Below are 17547 nucleotides of genomic sequence, written 5' to 3'. Positions count from 1 at the left end.
GGATTCTGAATATATAGAGATTGGAGTAATTATTATTTGCTTCAGAATCCAACATGATCTTCCATCACAAAGGCTAGATTTATAAATATTATTTAATGTAAACAACTTATTTTACAATTTAATATTCATATAACTACTTTAATTTTGTTTAATATCTAATTATTTAATCAAAGATATATGTATTGATAATGAAAAGACTGTATTAAATATTATTAAGCTATTTTAATTATTATTAGGTTAATATTATAACTTGTATCTGATAATTTAACTGTGCATTAATTGAAATATAAATATTCTTTATTTATTCCTATTTGTAGAAGTTTAGCGTTATGCAATACCTCAATTTTATTATATTTTGTTTGGTTGTCATGAAAACGTATGTAAGTGAGCGAACACGTTTTTGGAACACCACGTGAGGAGACGGTTTATTGAAAAGAGTTTTCGAAAGAAATCACGAGAATAATTTAGGCAGGAAGAACAGATATATAAGTGATGAACGCTGAAATTATTGAGAATTAAGAGATAGATTAGAGAGAGAAAGGAGAGGATTGGCATTAGGTTGGAATCGGAGCATTCGGGAATCACAGTGCGATAATAGCGAGTCGGCAAGTCACTCAAGCAGCTAAATAAAGTCTACTAGTCGAGAGGCGGTTAGATAATAAGTTGTAGAATAACAATTATAGTTACGGAAGACAGCTGAGTGACTACTAAATAGACTAGCAATACTTGAGTTGAGATTTAATTTCAGGGCAGACCTGTCAAGGACACACAGAATCTTGAAATAAAGCACGGAGTTACTAGAATAGTAGAGGCTGTAAAATTGAAGTTTATCGTTAGCTGTGTTTAGAATCGTAGTGTCTAAAGAATTAATTGAATGCCGGAAGAGTGAACAACTGTGCATATAAAACCTCAAGTTAAGGAATTATTGTGTGTTGCCTTATTTCATGAGTGATCAGTAGTACTTTATCACCCATTCTATTTATGTGTATAGTGACCGAGGATTAATCCAGTTATTGCTTAGAAGATTTATTTAATGAGTGCCGCATACTGTTTAAAGTGTTTATAGTTATAAAAAGTGTTTACGTATAAGTAGATGAAGAAAAAAGATTATCAGTAAGATTATTCCAACCATTAATATTCCTTTGCAGAGAAGTGTGTGAGTTTCATCCTAGAATTACCTTATACTAACAGTAACTATTGCAGAAGTTAGCTACAGTGTAAAATTAAAAGTGTTTGTTTGTGAAGAGGTATTACTGCAATTTTTGTTGTATTTGGAACTTAAGGAACTGTGAGAAGACTGTATTATAGAGATAACAGATTTACCATTGTCTGAGTTGTATAATTGAATTTATCAGAGAAGTTAAAATGTTTGTGATATCTTAATTACTGATTTGAATTTAAGTGTAAAATTTATGATTCTAAAATTAAATGTTTGCTTTGTTAATCAAAGGATGTATTTTGCCTGAATCTCTTTTACTGCACCATTCATAAAATATTCGAACCAAAGCGGGTAAATTAAGTAAGTTAAATATTCTCGGCTAGTATATATAAAAACAACGCATAAAGGAAAGGTAGTTAAGAGTTGGTTTATCTTCAATTCTTGAACTAATTCAGATATAGAGTGGCGCAGTCTTTAAATATAAATTTTCTCTATATTTGAATTAGAAATCAACTTACAACTTATCAATTAGTTAAGAACATCATAATAGTAATCATGTCGGATCCAAAGTGTAGATTGAGAAGAAGTAGGATCCAACAAAATGGCGCAGCAGTTGGCAGGATTTGAATTCACTAACAAAGATTGTAAAATTAAGTATTAGATTTTGTAATAGTAAAAAGAATTTAAAGATAAATTAAGTGAATCAAGTGAATTGGTTGTAAACTAGAATCAGGCAAACAGAGAAGTTATTTTAGAATCCTGATTTTTTAAGTTGTTGTTAATAGATTAGTATGGCTGTTTCATCTAGCTCAAAAATGGAAGATGATGAATTCTTCAGAATGGTGAACCCCCAACAGCTATTTCCTCAATTTTCAGGAGAGGAATCAGATGATATATTGTCATATTTTACCTATATTGAGAAGCTCAGAGAAAAAGCAAATTGGACTGACTTTCAGTTATTAATATTACTCAGAAATAAACTAACAGGTAAAGCAAAGACATTCTTATATTCATATCCAATACTTAGAGAAACATTTGAATATTCAAAATTTAAGGAAACTTTATTATCTCAATTCTGTAAACTGCGAAGTGTAGGACCTAATCTATGGAAGTTACAAAGGATCACACAGAAAGATAAAGAGAGTTACTGATCTCTACAATCGCCTGATAACTCTTTCTAACAGTCTGAATGTATCCAATGCAGATAAACCACATTTGGACTGGGCAGTTTATCAGCAATTTTGTCAAGGTGTTAAGCCAGAACTGAGAGAAACAGCTTATAAAAAGAAGATCACCACACTAGAAGAATGCCTGAAAGCTGTCAAAGAAAAGGAGCAGATGATTGGTGACATTTGTCCCTCATCCAATGCAACTTTTGTCAATGTTGTGAATAAAATTAATTATCCCTTGGACCAGCCTAAAGTTGGAGGGAAGAATAATAATAAGGAAGAGGAGAAAAGAAAAGATACTGGTTTGATCTTCATTCACAGTCATGTGACTAACACTAGTAGGACTTGAATGAAGATCAAACCAACAAGAAGTTGATGGCAGATGTACAGAGCTTAATTCACCAGGAAGTTGAGAAATTGAATCAACCTATTATGGATAGTCTTAATAAAGTGATGAAGCAATTGGCAACATTCACTCTACAGTCTAGAGAAAACCAAAACCCCACAACAGATAAGGTTGATGAAAGAATTAAATTGGAAATAGAAAGGCAAAATCAACCTATTTTGGCAAATATAAGTGAGTTGTTACTAGGACTACAAAATATTAAACAACAGATATCATATGTATCTCAACCTCAGATGGAGAGAAAACATACAGTTCCTCCCAAATGCTATAGTTGCAATAAAGTTGGACACCTTGCTAGATATACTGTTTTCTTAACAAAAGAAATTACTCTAATAAAAGCTGGGATTCAAAGTATGGACACATACCTAGAGGATATAATAGAATGCAGAAACACCAAGGATCTAATGAACAATTGATGAGAATTAAAGGAGAAATCCTAGATTCTAAGTGTAATATTTTATTAGATACAGGATGTAATGCTTCAACTATTAGAAAGAACTATCTCCTAATTATAAAATACAAATTATGGAATAGCATTGCCAAACTAAGAGAACCTGTAAGAATTACTACTCTTTCAGACTCAAACTTCATAGCATATGAAAAGGTTCGTGCTAGAATCTACCTACCTGAATTTAAACTAAGTGTCTGGCAAGATTTGCTTGTTATACCCTCAACCTCTAATATAAGCTCCCACATTATAATAGAGACAAATTTCTTGGAAAAGTATCAGTTCTCTTGTGATTTTTTAGAAAAGAAATATCCCTAATGCACAGGAAAAGAAGTATCAGAAGAGCTGGCAATTATATGTATAATAGAACACGGACACAAAGGGAAAGGTTTTGTGTACCTAATAAAAAAATTGCTCCAGATAAGGTAGAGCTGTCTATGACTGAACCACTGTGAAGCATAGTGATACTAATTTGGATGTGCACTATCAGCCTGAAGCACAACTTATAACTGATGAACCATCACAACAACTAGTACCCCAACGTGAATCAGAAGTTGCCACTAAAAATAAATTAACAGTTGAAGTTAATTTTGCCAAAGTAATCAAACTACATCATGAAACAAATCACCAAGATGATAGACAACTGAGGATGAATGTTAATGACAGAGAACAGAACTTCTGCTCTGAAAGGACATTATCACTTTATAAGTGTAGCAATCGGAGTTCTCCTTATGATAAAAACAACAAGAACTCAAGTGGAGAAATGCAGAGAAGTATATACATGAACTGTAATAAGAAATCCAATTATATTCAAACTAAGTATTACTTAAGATCTTGGAAGGGAGATAAGAAGTCAGTTTTCTCCACTTGTGAGTCTAGTGTGAAAAATTTTTCAAAGGAAGAGTAAGCCTTTGTTGGATTCTGAATATATAGAGATTGGAGTAATTATTATTTGCTTCAGAATCCAACATGATCTTCCATCACAAAGGCTAGACTTGTAAATATTATTTAATGTAAACAACTTATTTTACAATTTAATATTCATCATCACCATCATCATTATCAAATTCCTGCCATGTACCCTCAAGGGGTGTACAGGATATGACAGTACTACATGAAAAATTACATCATTACTAACTTCCTATCTACAATTTTCCTCCAAATCAGTCTGTTACTTGTCAAGACTCCAACATTATCAGATCTTATATTTCTATCGTCTAAGGCACTTTGTATCATATCAATCCACCTATATCTTGGTCTTCCTCTGGGTCGTTTTCCTGCCAACCTGGCAGAGAACACTTGTTTTGCTAATCTTTCCTCTCCCATTCTATTTAAGTGACCATACCATCTGAGATTAGCTCTGCTAACGCATTCCTGGATGCTGACAATGTCAAGTTCTTTCCTAATATCCTCATTTTTAATACGTTATTGCCATTGATGCCATCTGTTCACGCCTCTAATCTTTCTCAGGACTCTCATATCTGCGGTCTCTAGTCTTTGGTCAAGTGTTTTACTTCTGACCCAGCTCTCAGATCCATAAGTTAAAATTGGTTTGAACACTGTCTTGTATACAGCTAATTTAGTGTTCTGACTAATTTCTTTCTTATTCCATATGAATTTATTCAATTGACTTCCCACGATACCAGCTTTGCTGATTCTGTTGTCTATTTCTATATTTAGTTTACCATATTCAGTAAAAATTGTGCCTAAGTAGCTGAAATGTTTTACTTGTTCCACAGGTTCTCCATTCACAACACAGTTGACATTTTCAATGATTCTGCCTATTTTCATTGTCTTTGTCTTTTTATTGCTGACCTTCATACCATATCTATTACAACAGCTATTCAATTTAGTCAGAGAATCTTGCAGACTTGTAGCGGATTTATTTACAAGTATAACATCGTCTGAATAAAGCAAAGAGCTGACATTAACATCTCCAATTTTGATATCAGGTTTAATACCACATTCCTTCATAATGTGATCCATGTAGATAATGAATAACAGAGGGGATAATGTACATCCTTGTCTCACACCAGATTTAACATTAAACCATCTTCCTGTACTTCCTTCAATTCTAACTGCTGACTCACAACTCAGATAAAGACTAAGTATTGCTTGATATAATGTCCCATTGACACCATATAATAACTGCACCGTATTGAATAGCTTCTCTCTTGGCACCTTGTCATATGCCTTTTCCAAATCGACAAAACTTAAATACAGATCTTTGTTATTTTCCCATGCTTTCTCGACTATTTGTCGTAAAGTGAAGATCTGATCCTGACAGCCTCTATTTGGCCTGAATCCAGCTTGTTCTTCACCAAGCTTTTCTTCCACAATTCTTCTCAACCGTTTCTCAAGTATACTTGCATAGATCTTGCCAGGAACACTCAGTAGGGAAATACCTCTGTAATTCTCACATTCAGTTTTATTTCCCTTTTTATATATGGGTACTATGAGAGCTCTACTCCAATCATCGGGAATTCGTCCCTCTGTCCAGGCTTTCTGAACTATGCAGTGCAGCCACTGTAAGACTCTTATACCACCATACTTCAGCATTTCTGGTCGAATATCATCTACTCCTGCTGCCTTTCCACATTTCAAGCCTTTGATGGCTTTTTCTACTTCAAGTATGGATATGTATTCCTGACTGCATGCCTGGTCAGTGTTTTTTATCAATGTGCTGTCATCACTGCTTGTTTCATTTAGCAGTTTTTCAAAGTAATTACTCCATACTTCAAGGATATCTTTTTCTCCTGTTTTCATTTCACCTTTATCATCTCTAATTCCTTTTACAGCACTCTTTCCTCCATTCCTAAGCTTCTTCAACAACCTCCAGAATATTTTGCCACCTTCTTGATATTTATTTTCTATATTCTTGCCAAAGTCCTCCCATGACTTTTGTTTAGCTAGTTTTACACACTGTTTAGCTTTCTTACATTTGTCTCTGTATTCTGTAAGAGTAAAAGCTGACTTATTTGCCAGGAACTTTTGATATGCTTTCTTCTTTTTCTTCACTGCCTCTTTAACTTCCTGTGTCCACCAGGGAGTTCTGATTTTTTTATCTTTGCACACAACCTCACCACATGCCTCTCTGGCAGAATCAATCAATGTTTCCTTCAGAGTTTGCCACTAAATCTCCAAGGTTTGATTCCTGTTCTCAAACTCTTTCATTTTCTTTTCAATAATATTTCTGTATTTTAGTCTACAGTTTACATCTGAGAGCTGCACAACTTTTATTCGCTTTAAAACTTTCTTACATGTTATTCTTTTCAATATGAAATTCAATTTTATCCTGCTCAAGACTAAATAGTGATCACTTCCAATTTCAAATCCTCTGTACACTCTGGTGTCCTGCACCAGGGAGAAAACATCACTATCAACAATAACATAGTCGATGAGACTTTTCTTATTCCTAGCCTCTTCTCTCCATGTGAATTTGTGCACATTTTTATGTTGGAACATGGTGTTAGTAATAACCAGTCCATGTCCTGAGCAGAAATCCAACAGATATTTGCCATTATTATTAGCTTTGCTCTTTTCTCCAAATTTTCCCAAAATATTTTTGTATGTCTCACAATCATTTCCTACTCTGCTATTTAGATCCCCTACAAGGACCAACTTTTCCTTTTTCATTGTGTCAGTTGCTTTTTCTAAAGCCTCAAAAAATTCCTCCACTTCTACCTTAGTAGAACCTTCTGTGGGACCATAGGCACAAATAAGTCTCATTGCCCGGTTCCCCATTCTCATATTTGCCCACATTACTCGACTTGAGACTGACTGCCATTCAAGAAGATTAGCCTCGTATTTTGTGTTGAATACTATGGCTACTCCTTCTTTTCCTTGATTGTTATTGCCTGAATATAACATTTTGTATTTATTGCTCAGAAAGATCTCACCAGTTTTGGTCTTTTTTGTTTCAGTCACCCCTATTATGTCGATCTGGTACTTATCTAATTCCTCAGCTAGCTCCATTTCTTTGCCATTCAGGCTTCTTACGTTGATAGTACCGATCTTTAACTCTGGTGATGTTGAGTTGGGGTTTGTTTTCAGATTTGATCCAGTAGCTGACTTTTCGCTGTTCGCCCTGGTTCCCTGGCGAAAACAACAGGGGACTTGTTTAACCGGGCGACGCCCCAGCCGGCATGAAATTTTGTCATGTTGTACCATCATTTTTTATTTTGGTTTAACCAATAAGAATACAATTTGGTCGGCTAAATCCCAAATTGCCAGCCCATCCTCGTTCGTTCAGTATCAAAGTAGATACCCAACAGGGTGCACCACGAGAAGGTGAGGATTGGACATTAGGTCAGAAGCCCTGGTCGTTTCTCCGCATTCCTTTAAAGGCTATGTGGAGGTCTCCTCTCAGTTACAGCTTTGACCCTTAATATTCATATAACTACCTTAATTTTGTCTAATATCTAATTATTTAATCAAAGATATATGTATTAATAATGAAAAGACTGTGTTAAACATTATTAAGCTATTTTAATTATTATTAGGTTAATATTATAAGAACTTGTATTTGATAATTTAACTGTGCATTAATTGAAATATAAATATTCTTTATTTATTCCTATTTGTAGAAGTTTAGCGTTTTGCAATACCTCAATTTTATTATATTTTGCTTGGTTGTCATGGAAACGTATGTAAGTGAGCGAACACGTTTTTGGAACACCACGTGAGGAGAAGGTTTATTGAAAAGAGTTTTAGAAAGAAATCACGAGAATAATTTAGGCGGGAAGAACAGATATATAAGCGATGAACGCTGAAATTATTGAGAATTAAGAGATAGATTAGAGAGAGACCAGCGTCATATCCATCCCCATTTGTTCTAATTTGCGTAACAGTGTTTCATGTGGTATTCTGTCAAATGCCTTTGCAAAATCCAGCAAAATCATCGTATAACCATTTCGTTTATCCAAACTGAGCTGTTACTCTATTGTAAAAAGTTAGTAAATTACTAAGGCATGACCGACCCATCAGAAAGCTATGTTGACTCTCATACAGTATCATATTTTTATCTATCCATTCTTGAATTCACTTTTTACCAATTTTTCTAATACTTTGAACCACCATGCCTGAGATACTGATTGGTCTATAATTGGCTACTGTGGTCTTAGAATCTCCCTTATGAAAAGGAATAATTTTGCCATCTTTCCACTCCCTTGTAACTCTACCAGAGCAGAGACCTAAATTAAACAGCTTAGTCAAAGGCATTGCCAGTTCTCTTGCACATTCTCGCAAAACCCTAGCTGATATCCCATCTAATCCTACAGCTGTATTTACGTTGAGGTTCTGCAATATCGTAAGGACCTCCAATTCCTCTACCTCTGTTTCCACAGGTTAAAGCACTAACCTCACTAGGAAGATATATGTTTGCAAAGTGGTCACTCAGTAATTCAGCTATTTTATTTGTTTCCGTCTCCATATGAACATCATTACTCATTAAAGGTAATCTTTCGTAGTCATTTTCCCTCTTATTTGCTACATAACGAAAGAACTCTTTGGGATTTTCCTGTGGCCTGCTCAGCTAAATTCTTCTCATAATCTGATTTTGCCTTTATTGCCATGCTGGTCACCTTTCTCTTTATATACCTGGCACAGCATTTTATTCGTCTGCAGCTAGTGCTTAATGATATTGCTCATCCATCTAACTCCTACCCAATTAATCCTCCTTACCCAAAGTATAAAATTTAGTACTATTTCCTTTAATGACCCTTAACTGTGTTCCATGATAAAATGAGGATTAATCTTACATCAACTGTCTTTTATGATTGCTTGGAAATGAGTGCTTTCTGTTAAGGGATCTATGTGAGGAGTGAATGACAGCAGTTTCTGTGATTCAATGTGAAAGGAAGTTTGCTCTCTAGATTGATTATGATGCAGCCATCATACACTATGTTATAATTTGTGGTAGATGAACAATGTGCAAGCTCAGAATAGTTTTCCCTCTTCTCTATAACACAATGCTGAGATATTACTCTTAATATCTTAAAAAACTTCTGCTCATGTGATTTAGTAAGGTAAACCCCAAGAAAGAGAATTCTATAAACATCCAGATGTTGGTAGAAGTAGATACTGTCTCTCGGAGATCGAAGGAAGCTACAGACAATATGATTAAAAACTACTCTGATATAATAGCTCTTAAATATGTTCATAATCTTAATGGAAAGATTTCTGATGTAAGGGATGGTAAAAAGAGTCTAAGTTAGTATTGTGACAAACAATTCTAAAGACAGATGATGAGTGATTCAGATCATATGTCTCCTTATATGTCATAAACAAAGTTGGGAATTTGTGATGCATGTAGTAAGAGAGAGATATATATTTCATCTGCATGATACTGTGGTTGCCTAACATCTATATATTCCCTTTATGGTAAAACAATATATGAAATGATGACAACAAAAAGGATACTAGGAAAATATCATCCTAAGAATTTTTTTTAAATGACCTAACCTACTGAGGTATTCCCTAATGCCTAATTTTTCATAAGTTACCTGTAGACTCAAAAAGAATATTTATGTCTGGTTCTTCAGAAAATCCTACTGCTCCTAATTCTTCCATAGGCCCAGGACTTCCCTGTAATGTATCATTCGATGAACTGTACATACCTGTACGCCTATGTAATTTACCACGTTCCCTATAATAAAGTGCACTTGTTTAAATTTAAATATTATATATATATATATATATATATATATATATATTAAAGCATGGTACAACAACTACAGTTAACTTTTTAAACATAGAAAAATTTTGAAGAAAAGCAAACATAAATTTGCTTTTGTTCAAAATGATATATTAGAGGGAATGTAAAAATAATATATTAGAGTGGTTAAGTATGTTAAAATTTTAATCAACTTAAATTTTTATTATCTTTAAAATAAATCAATCTAAATTATTATGACATACTGCATTTACTCGACTATAACTCACACTTCTTTCCCCAAAATTAAAGTTAAAAAATCATGGTGCAAGATATATGCGGGTATTTTCGGAAACTAAAGTTTTTCAGGAAAAAACTAAATTGAAGTTTGTAATTAAATCACGAATATTCATTATAACTTATAATTGCCCACATTATTTATAAAATGAATGCATTTTAATTACCAACGTTATTTACGTGATCAGCCACTCACCTTCATCACAAGATATATTTGAAACTTTTAGCGACAATGCTTCTGTAATTAAATTAATTATTTCTTACAAAAATCGTTTTCCCAAGCTCTCAAAATTTAGTTGCGCAACAGTTCTAATGATAGTCTCTTAATCCATTCCTGTGCAATCCAACATCGATTAGAAGTCAATGCTCTAATTCCCACATTTCTTCTACTAGTTGCTTCCATCTCTATCTTTGGTTGAAGGAAATCAGCATTTCAATTCAATGACAAAGGCAAGCCTATGATTGTTGAGTTGAAATGCTGATTTCCTTCAACCAAATTCCAAAATATCTGAAATTGCCATTACAACATTCAATATGTATTTCTTAAAGTTTTAAACTTTATTTCATGTGCGAGGTATATGTGAAACTTTTTAATTTCCTTTTTTCATAAAGTAAAATCAGGGGTGCGAGATATACTCGAGGGTGAGTTATATTCAAGTAAATACAGTAATATAAAATAAGCAACAAACTTTCTTTAACACCTTTTTTTTTTTTGAATGTGTAATTAGTTCATGTTCAGATGGCAAGATTATTATTAGTGTGTATACATATACACTACATGCTTTTTCCTCTGAAAATTAAAGCAGGAATAAAATATATAATGAATTTTGTACAAATCAGGTGGATTTATTCTGCACATGTTCAGAAAAATAATACTGATATCAATACAGCAGTACATGTTAAAAGTACCAGCAGTTGATACCTGAAATAATGATTTATTTTATATCATATATTTTAGATAAGGTACTTATCTTTCTTTATTTTAAATATTTCAAGAGATGCAATCTGTGTCTGAAATAAGGATTTCTGATATGATCTTAAAGAAAAATCAAGTTATATAAACAATCATACAAAGATTAATTATCCTCTAGACCAGTGGTTCCCAAACTTTTTCAGTTCATAGTGCATCAAGATTTTTCCATGGTGCCCAAAGTCAGAGCATTGGCCTACCTAACAAAAGCGAAACAGTTAGTGGTTTGTACAGTTGAAAGTTTATTTTTTACTTGGTTAGACTATAATAAATTTAGTTTAATAAATTTATTAGACTATAATAAATTTAGTTTAATCCTTTATCAAAGTGTGAGCATAAAGTTTGCACCTGAAAGTATCTTCAGGACTGGGGTAAGGTGGTACAACACCGGGAACTCGTTGCAAAGGTGGAGCAAGCTAACATCACTCCCATCTCAGTATCTCCCATAATGTAAAAAACATCTTGTGGATATGTATAATATTATGCATTAAGGGAAGGGCCACTACCCAGACTAGTTTCAACCTTTATTGAGGTCTCTTCAGTGGGAGCCAGGCTCAAGTGGAGATACCAGGCAGAAGCATTAGCAAGGTCATCTCCACCTTTGCAACAAGTTGCCAGGTGTTGTATACCACCTTACCCCAGTCCAGAAGATACTTTCAGGCACAAACTTTGTTTGCTCACACTTGGATAAAGGATTAAACTAAATTTATTATAGCCTAACCAAGTGAAAAATAAACTCTCAACATCTTTCTCTAAATGCAGAATAATTTAATAAAAAAGTGGCACACTGTTTGGCAACTCCTATAGGTGGGGATGACCTTGCTAATGCTTCTGCCTGGTATCTCCACTTGGGCCTGGCTCCCAGTGAAGAGACCTCAATAAAGGTCGAAACTAGTCTGGGTAGTGGCCCTTCCCTTAATGCATAACATTATACATATCCGCAAGGAGATGTGTTTTGCATTATGGGAGATACTGAGATAGGAGTAATGTTAGCTTGCTCCACCTTTGCAACGAGTTGCCCGGTGTTGTACCACCTTACCCCAGTCCTGAAGATACTTTCAGGCGCAAACTTTATTTGCTCACACTTGGATAAAGGATTAAACTAAATTTATTATGGTTTGTACAGTGTCCATTAGATGTTCTTCCTATAATTGCATCAACACATTGATGGTCCGATTCTAAAACCATGTGTCATTTCAGTGACACATGGTTTTAGACTTGCAGGCCACATTCAACTTTTATTTTTAATAATCGGGCCGCAAGCATCTATTTAAGAGAAAACAGTGAGTGAAAAAAAAACCTTAAGTTTTCAATTTTTATTATGTCAATCTTAAAAAACACAGAAATATTTAAAGTACCAGATATGAAACAAGCATGAAAATGGCATCAGGAGACGATGGGGAGCTGCATGGTTTTGTAAAGGGTAGATCAATGGCTTAGTAATTTACTCACTTTTCTATAATAATCCAGTTGTTGTTATCCAAAGAGTGGTGTAGCTGGGGGGGGGGGGGGGGGGACCAATCTGACCCAGGTGGCATTTTTTACGTGGGACACCATTTTATTTTTCGACGATTCTTTTATTTATGAATTACGCTAACTTAGTAATTTTATTACTTAATTAATAATTAGTTTTTCAACAACTATACTTACAATTAAAATAAGCATAAACATAGTGTTTTAATTTATTTCCCTATATGTCGTTTTGACTTTTTGTAGTATTTTTGGTGTATTGAGAGGAGCAGCAAACTCAGGAACTTCCCCAGGCGACAAAAGCTCTAGCTATGCCACTGTATCCAACACTTCAATTGGATAACAAGAATGGTTCCATAATGATACTGCTGAAATTTGCAAAGGCACTTGATGGGATATCACATGATACTCTGCGCACAAATGGGAGCAGATAAGGAATGTTAAGCTGCTGATATACAGAAGACAGGTGACCAGTGGTTTGCTGCAAAACTATGTGCTTGAACCACTGCTGTTTAACACGTTCATTGCCAATCACGCGATAAAGCGTGATGCGAGTTCTCACCTGGTGGCCGATCACATGTTAGCCAGTGTGCACAGTGGTGGCGTTCAGACAAGGTGACGACGCGACGATTTTGTTTAGTTATTCATTGATTTAGCGTGCTTGAAGTTTGGTTTTTATTTATTTTGAGTATTGTTTTTGTTTGTTTTTTTTTAGTAAGTTCCCTATAAATGTTGATTTTTGATAATTTTTTTTTTTCTATTTGTACGTTATTTTTAAAAATGCTATGTGATTATAAAAGACTGATAATTAAAGTTATAATTATTATATTTAAATGTTTTTTATTTGTAAAATATATAACTTATTTGACCGAATTACATATCACGCAATATCGTGTAACAGATATTTAGAGTACATAAATCCTATGTACATAATAATAAAAGCATATAAATAATATATTTAACTTATTTTGAGCCCAATAAACACTAAATAAAAAAATAAAAAAAATTTGGCCACCACACGAAATTCCAATTTTCAGCTTGGCAATGAACGTGTTAATCTGCACATCAATAATACAGAAAATATGATTTGAAAGGAAATATTCAGTTGTTTGCTTATGGTGCACAATTAGGTAGTTTATAGTTAAGACAATGTAGAGGCATGCAAAATAGTTTAAATAAGTTGACGGTATGGGCAAAAGAGAAATGGCATACCAGCTTAATGTAGAAAAGTGTAAAGTTAGGCATTTTAGCATGAAAAGAATTGATAAAACAAGAGATCAAAGGGATAGTAAGTTTGAAATTAAGAGGGCATATTGCAAAAGTGGACAAACTAGTTATGGGATTACTAGGTTACTGAAGAATACACTAGTAAGCAGAGATGAGGGGTGGTGTAGAGAATCCAGAAGGAAATGACCAAGATAGTGAGTGGCCAGTGGAACTCTCTGGGATCTGTGGGTTACTGAAATTGGTTGATAAACAGAAAAGAGGGAGATATGACAGGAATGTTCAAGTTACTAAAAGAGTTTTGTAGAATTGATAAAGAGGAAATTTTTCAGCACTTGGACTTTCCTTGAAAATGAATAAGAGTATGGGTAATAATAGCCTCAGAATGAGATTTTCACTTGGAGGGTGAATGTGTGAAATGAGTTGCCTGAGTTGTGGGTCCTTAGTCAGTGATGAAATTCAAAGAGGTAATATATATTATGTGGACGATCTGGACTTTCCACAGTGGGTCTTCAGACTCCATGGAGTTTCCGATATAATAACAATAATTTTTCATCCCCCCATATATGCTGTCTCTTTCTCTTCTACGTAGATGCTATATATGTACATGAACAGAAATGATTCACATAACTTAGACATTCAGGGCTAACCAAACTTCAACTTAAAGCTATAATGACAGGTCTGATTGTCTGATTGGATAGCATCTAAATATTTTTAAAGTGATATATGATGTTCACTGTCAGGAATGAAACCAGGTACTGTAGTTCTGAATTCAGACTTGATAAAAAAAAATTTTTTTTGGCCTCTCTACATAAGATTCCTACAAGCTAATCAATAATACAATACTAAAATATGTTATAGGTTTTATGTTATTCTCATCCATGTATAGTATCTAACTATACATGGATGAGAATAACATAAAAACACACTCATTCCTAACTGTTCAAGGTAGCACTGTATGCCATATAATGCCAAATCTAGAATACTCTCTTGTTTTGATCTTCTGACTCGGAAGTTCCTTGTATTTCATTCTGCTACATAAATCTGCTCTCTTTATTGCTCTCCAAATTCTGAAAACCACATCACCTTTTTATAACTAAAGCTCAGTTTTCTGCTATTTTAATTGCCCAAACAGCTACATCATCCTTGCTGACGTAATGTATACAACTCCAATAACTTCCATCTGCAAGTTCCACTAACTAACTGGACGAAATACCAATCTATTTGCTATAAACAATAATTTAATACAAATTGTCAATTTCATCTAAAGAATGAGATTTTTAAAAAAATAAAATCAGTTCTCCTTCTCAATATACCACAGATACCCTCTCCTCTGGATAACTCAGCCCACAAGTGAGAGTTTTGTCCATGCTCAACATCATATCCTTTGGCACCACAACAGCACCAAGCAGGATGACCCCCTGTAATTTCTACTATTTTTTTTTTTTTCAATGATCAGATTACTGTTTTGATTCTCCTAATCTAATTACCAAAATAACTTCTACTAGAATGAAAGGCTTCTCTGATTCCATTCAAATTCTCTGATCTACAATCCAAACTCTGAACTTTCTTCACGAGTGTGCCCAGACAGTCCAAGGGAAAAAAAATTCAGGATATCACACATAACAGCTTGAGACAAAATCTCAAGAGTCATCATCTCTATAATTACTATTTTTTTCTTATTAATAAGTGATTCTATAAGTGTTAATAAGATTTTGAAAAGTCTTATATTTTAAATTAGCACAGCCTTTAGGTATTCAAACTCCTAGTTTTTCTTAATATGGTATGAAGAACATGACACAGTATATGCACTATCCCTCAAGGAACTGTGTATATACTATATTTGCTGGCCTGGTTGGTCAAACAGTCAGTGTATCTGCTCTCCAACCAACAGGTTGTGGGTTTGAATCCCACTGTGGGCATGGATGTTTGTGATTGTCTGGGGGTGAGACATGAATTTCATTATCTGTTGTGAGACTACTGCCTGCTTATTAGATGCCTGAAGTGGCTTGAAAAAGTTCCATGTTTTGTCTTTAGAGCAGGGTTTCCAGATCAAGTAAAAATAAATAAATAAATAAACACCCAAAAATAAACACCCAGAAAATACCTTTTTCTGGGTGTTGCGGCTTTTCTTCTTTCTGCGATGTCGAAAAACTACTGAGTGTGTGGAGGGGGGGTAGGCAATTTGGGAGAATTAAATTAGAAAAACCCGGGTTTTCTTCAGTAATATATATAAAAACATATATTATATAGGGTGGGAAAAGGTGAAAGGGTTGATTTTTTATATAGGGAGGAGGAAGGGGAAAAATATAATAATATAATATATATGTTTTTATATATATCACTGAAGAAAACCCGGGTTTTTCTAATTTAATTCTCCCAAATTGCCTACCCCCCCTCCACACACTCAGTAGTTTTTCGACATCGCAGAAAGAAGAAAAGCTGCAACACCCAGAAAAAGGTATGTGTAAATTTCTCTTCCTTATGCTACATATACTTTTTGGTACATTTACATCTACAATGCCCTAAGAATCCGTGAGTAAATAGCCAATGACATTTAAACACGGGCACTCCTAAACCGAAGCAGGCAAAATAGCCATAATTATAATAGTTTATTAAGAGGAGTAACATGGGAGTTTTCCCAGAAATAATATATTATACATAATCAACAAAATGTTTTTTTTTTCCCTAAGTTGGTACATCTGTCATAAGAACCCATGTGAAATTGCTAGTTGTTCTATCAAGTAGTTATTTTATGCAGTTGTCTGAAGCAAAAGTGTTGTCTGTATCCCTTGAAATGAATAAACTTGAGTATCGTGCAGTTACAATTCTTTGTAAAAGAAGGTTTAACACCAAAAGAAATTCATTTGAAATTCATAAAAGTTTATGGGCACTCTTCTCTTTCGTTTTTGACAATTAAGAAATGGGCTGCCGAGTTTAAACGTGGTCATACCAGCCTTGAAGATGATCCATGTGAAGGACATCCAAAAAGTGTAACACCACCAGAAATCATTGATCAAGTGCACAATATGGTATTGGATGACCGGCGAGTCAAAGTGTGTGAAATTGCTGAGACTATAGGCATTTCAAAAGAGTGTATAGGATATATTTTGCATGAAAAATTGCAAATGAAAAAGCTTTGCGCAAGATGGGTGCCGTGCTTGCTAACAGCAGATCAAAAACACACTCATACAAAAATCTCTGAACAGCTGTTGGAGCGTTTTAACAAGAATAAAACTGATTTTGTGTGTCAATTTATTACTATGGATGAGACTTGGATTCACCATTACACACCAGAATCCAAACAGCAATCAAAACAGTGGACAGAAGCCAGTTGTTCAGCACCAAAGAAGACAAAGTCGATTCCATCAGCAGCAAACATCATGGCATCGGTGTTTTGGGATGCTAAAGGCATTTTATTTATTATCTTGAAAAGGGTAAAACAATAACCAGGGAATATTATTCCGATCTTTTAACCAGACTAGATGAAAAAATTCGTGAGAAAAGATCTGGTTTGAAAAAGAAAAAAATCATCTTTCATCAGGACAATGGTGTTTTGGAATTAGGAAAATTAAGGGATCTACACTATGAATTGTTGAAACATCCACCCTATTCCCCACATTTGGTTCCCTCTGACTTCTATCTCTTCTCAAAACTAAAACTTTTCCTTGCTGGTCAGTGTTTTTCTTCAAATCAAGAGGCAGCTGTAGAGGGGTATTTTGCAGATCTTACTGAGAACCACTACAGGGATG

At 34.2% G+C, this 17547-nt stretch overlaps 1 protein-coding gene across 1 annotated transcript in view; it reads right to left on the bottom strand.

The window, feature by feature from the left end:
* The window catches only part of LOC150093819 (histone-lysine N-methyltransferase 2C-like), a 1065326-nt gene that overhangs the window by 961043 nt on the left and 86736 nt on the right, over positions 1-17547 (bottom strand). Inside the window, exon 7 of the mRNA XM_090412524.1 lies at positions 9686-9828. Coding sequence (XP_090268650.1) covers positions 9686-9828 — 143 coding nt within the window. The remainder of the gene's footprint in view (positions 1-9685; positions 9829-17547) is intronic.

This window comes from Typopeltis vanoorti, chromosome 23, assembly GCF_054136105.1.
Source record: "Typopeltis vanoorti isolate ZY-2024b chromosome 23, IOZ_Tvanoo_1.0, whole genome shotgun sequence".
Taxonomy (NCBI): domain Eukaryota; kingdom Metazoa; phylum Arthropoda; class Arachnida; order Uropygi; family Thelyphonidae; genus Typopeltis; species Typopeltis vanoorti.
Note: the sequence above shows the minus strand (reverse complement) of the source record. Positions and strands in the feature narration are given on the sequence as shown.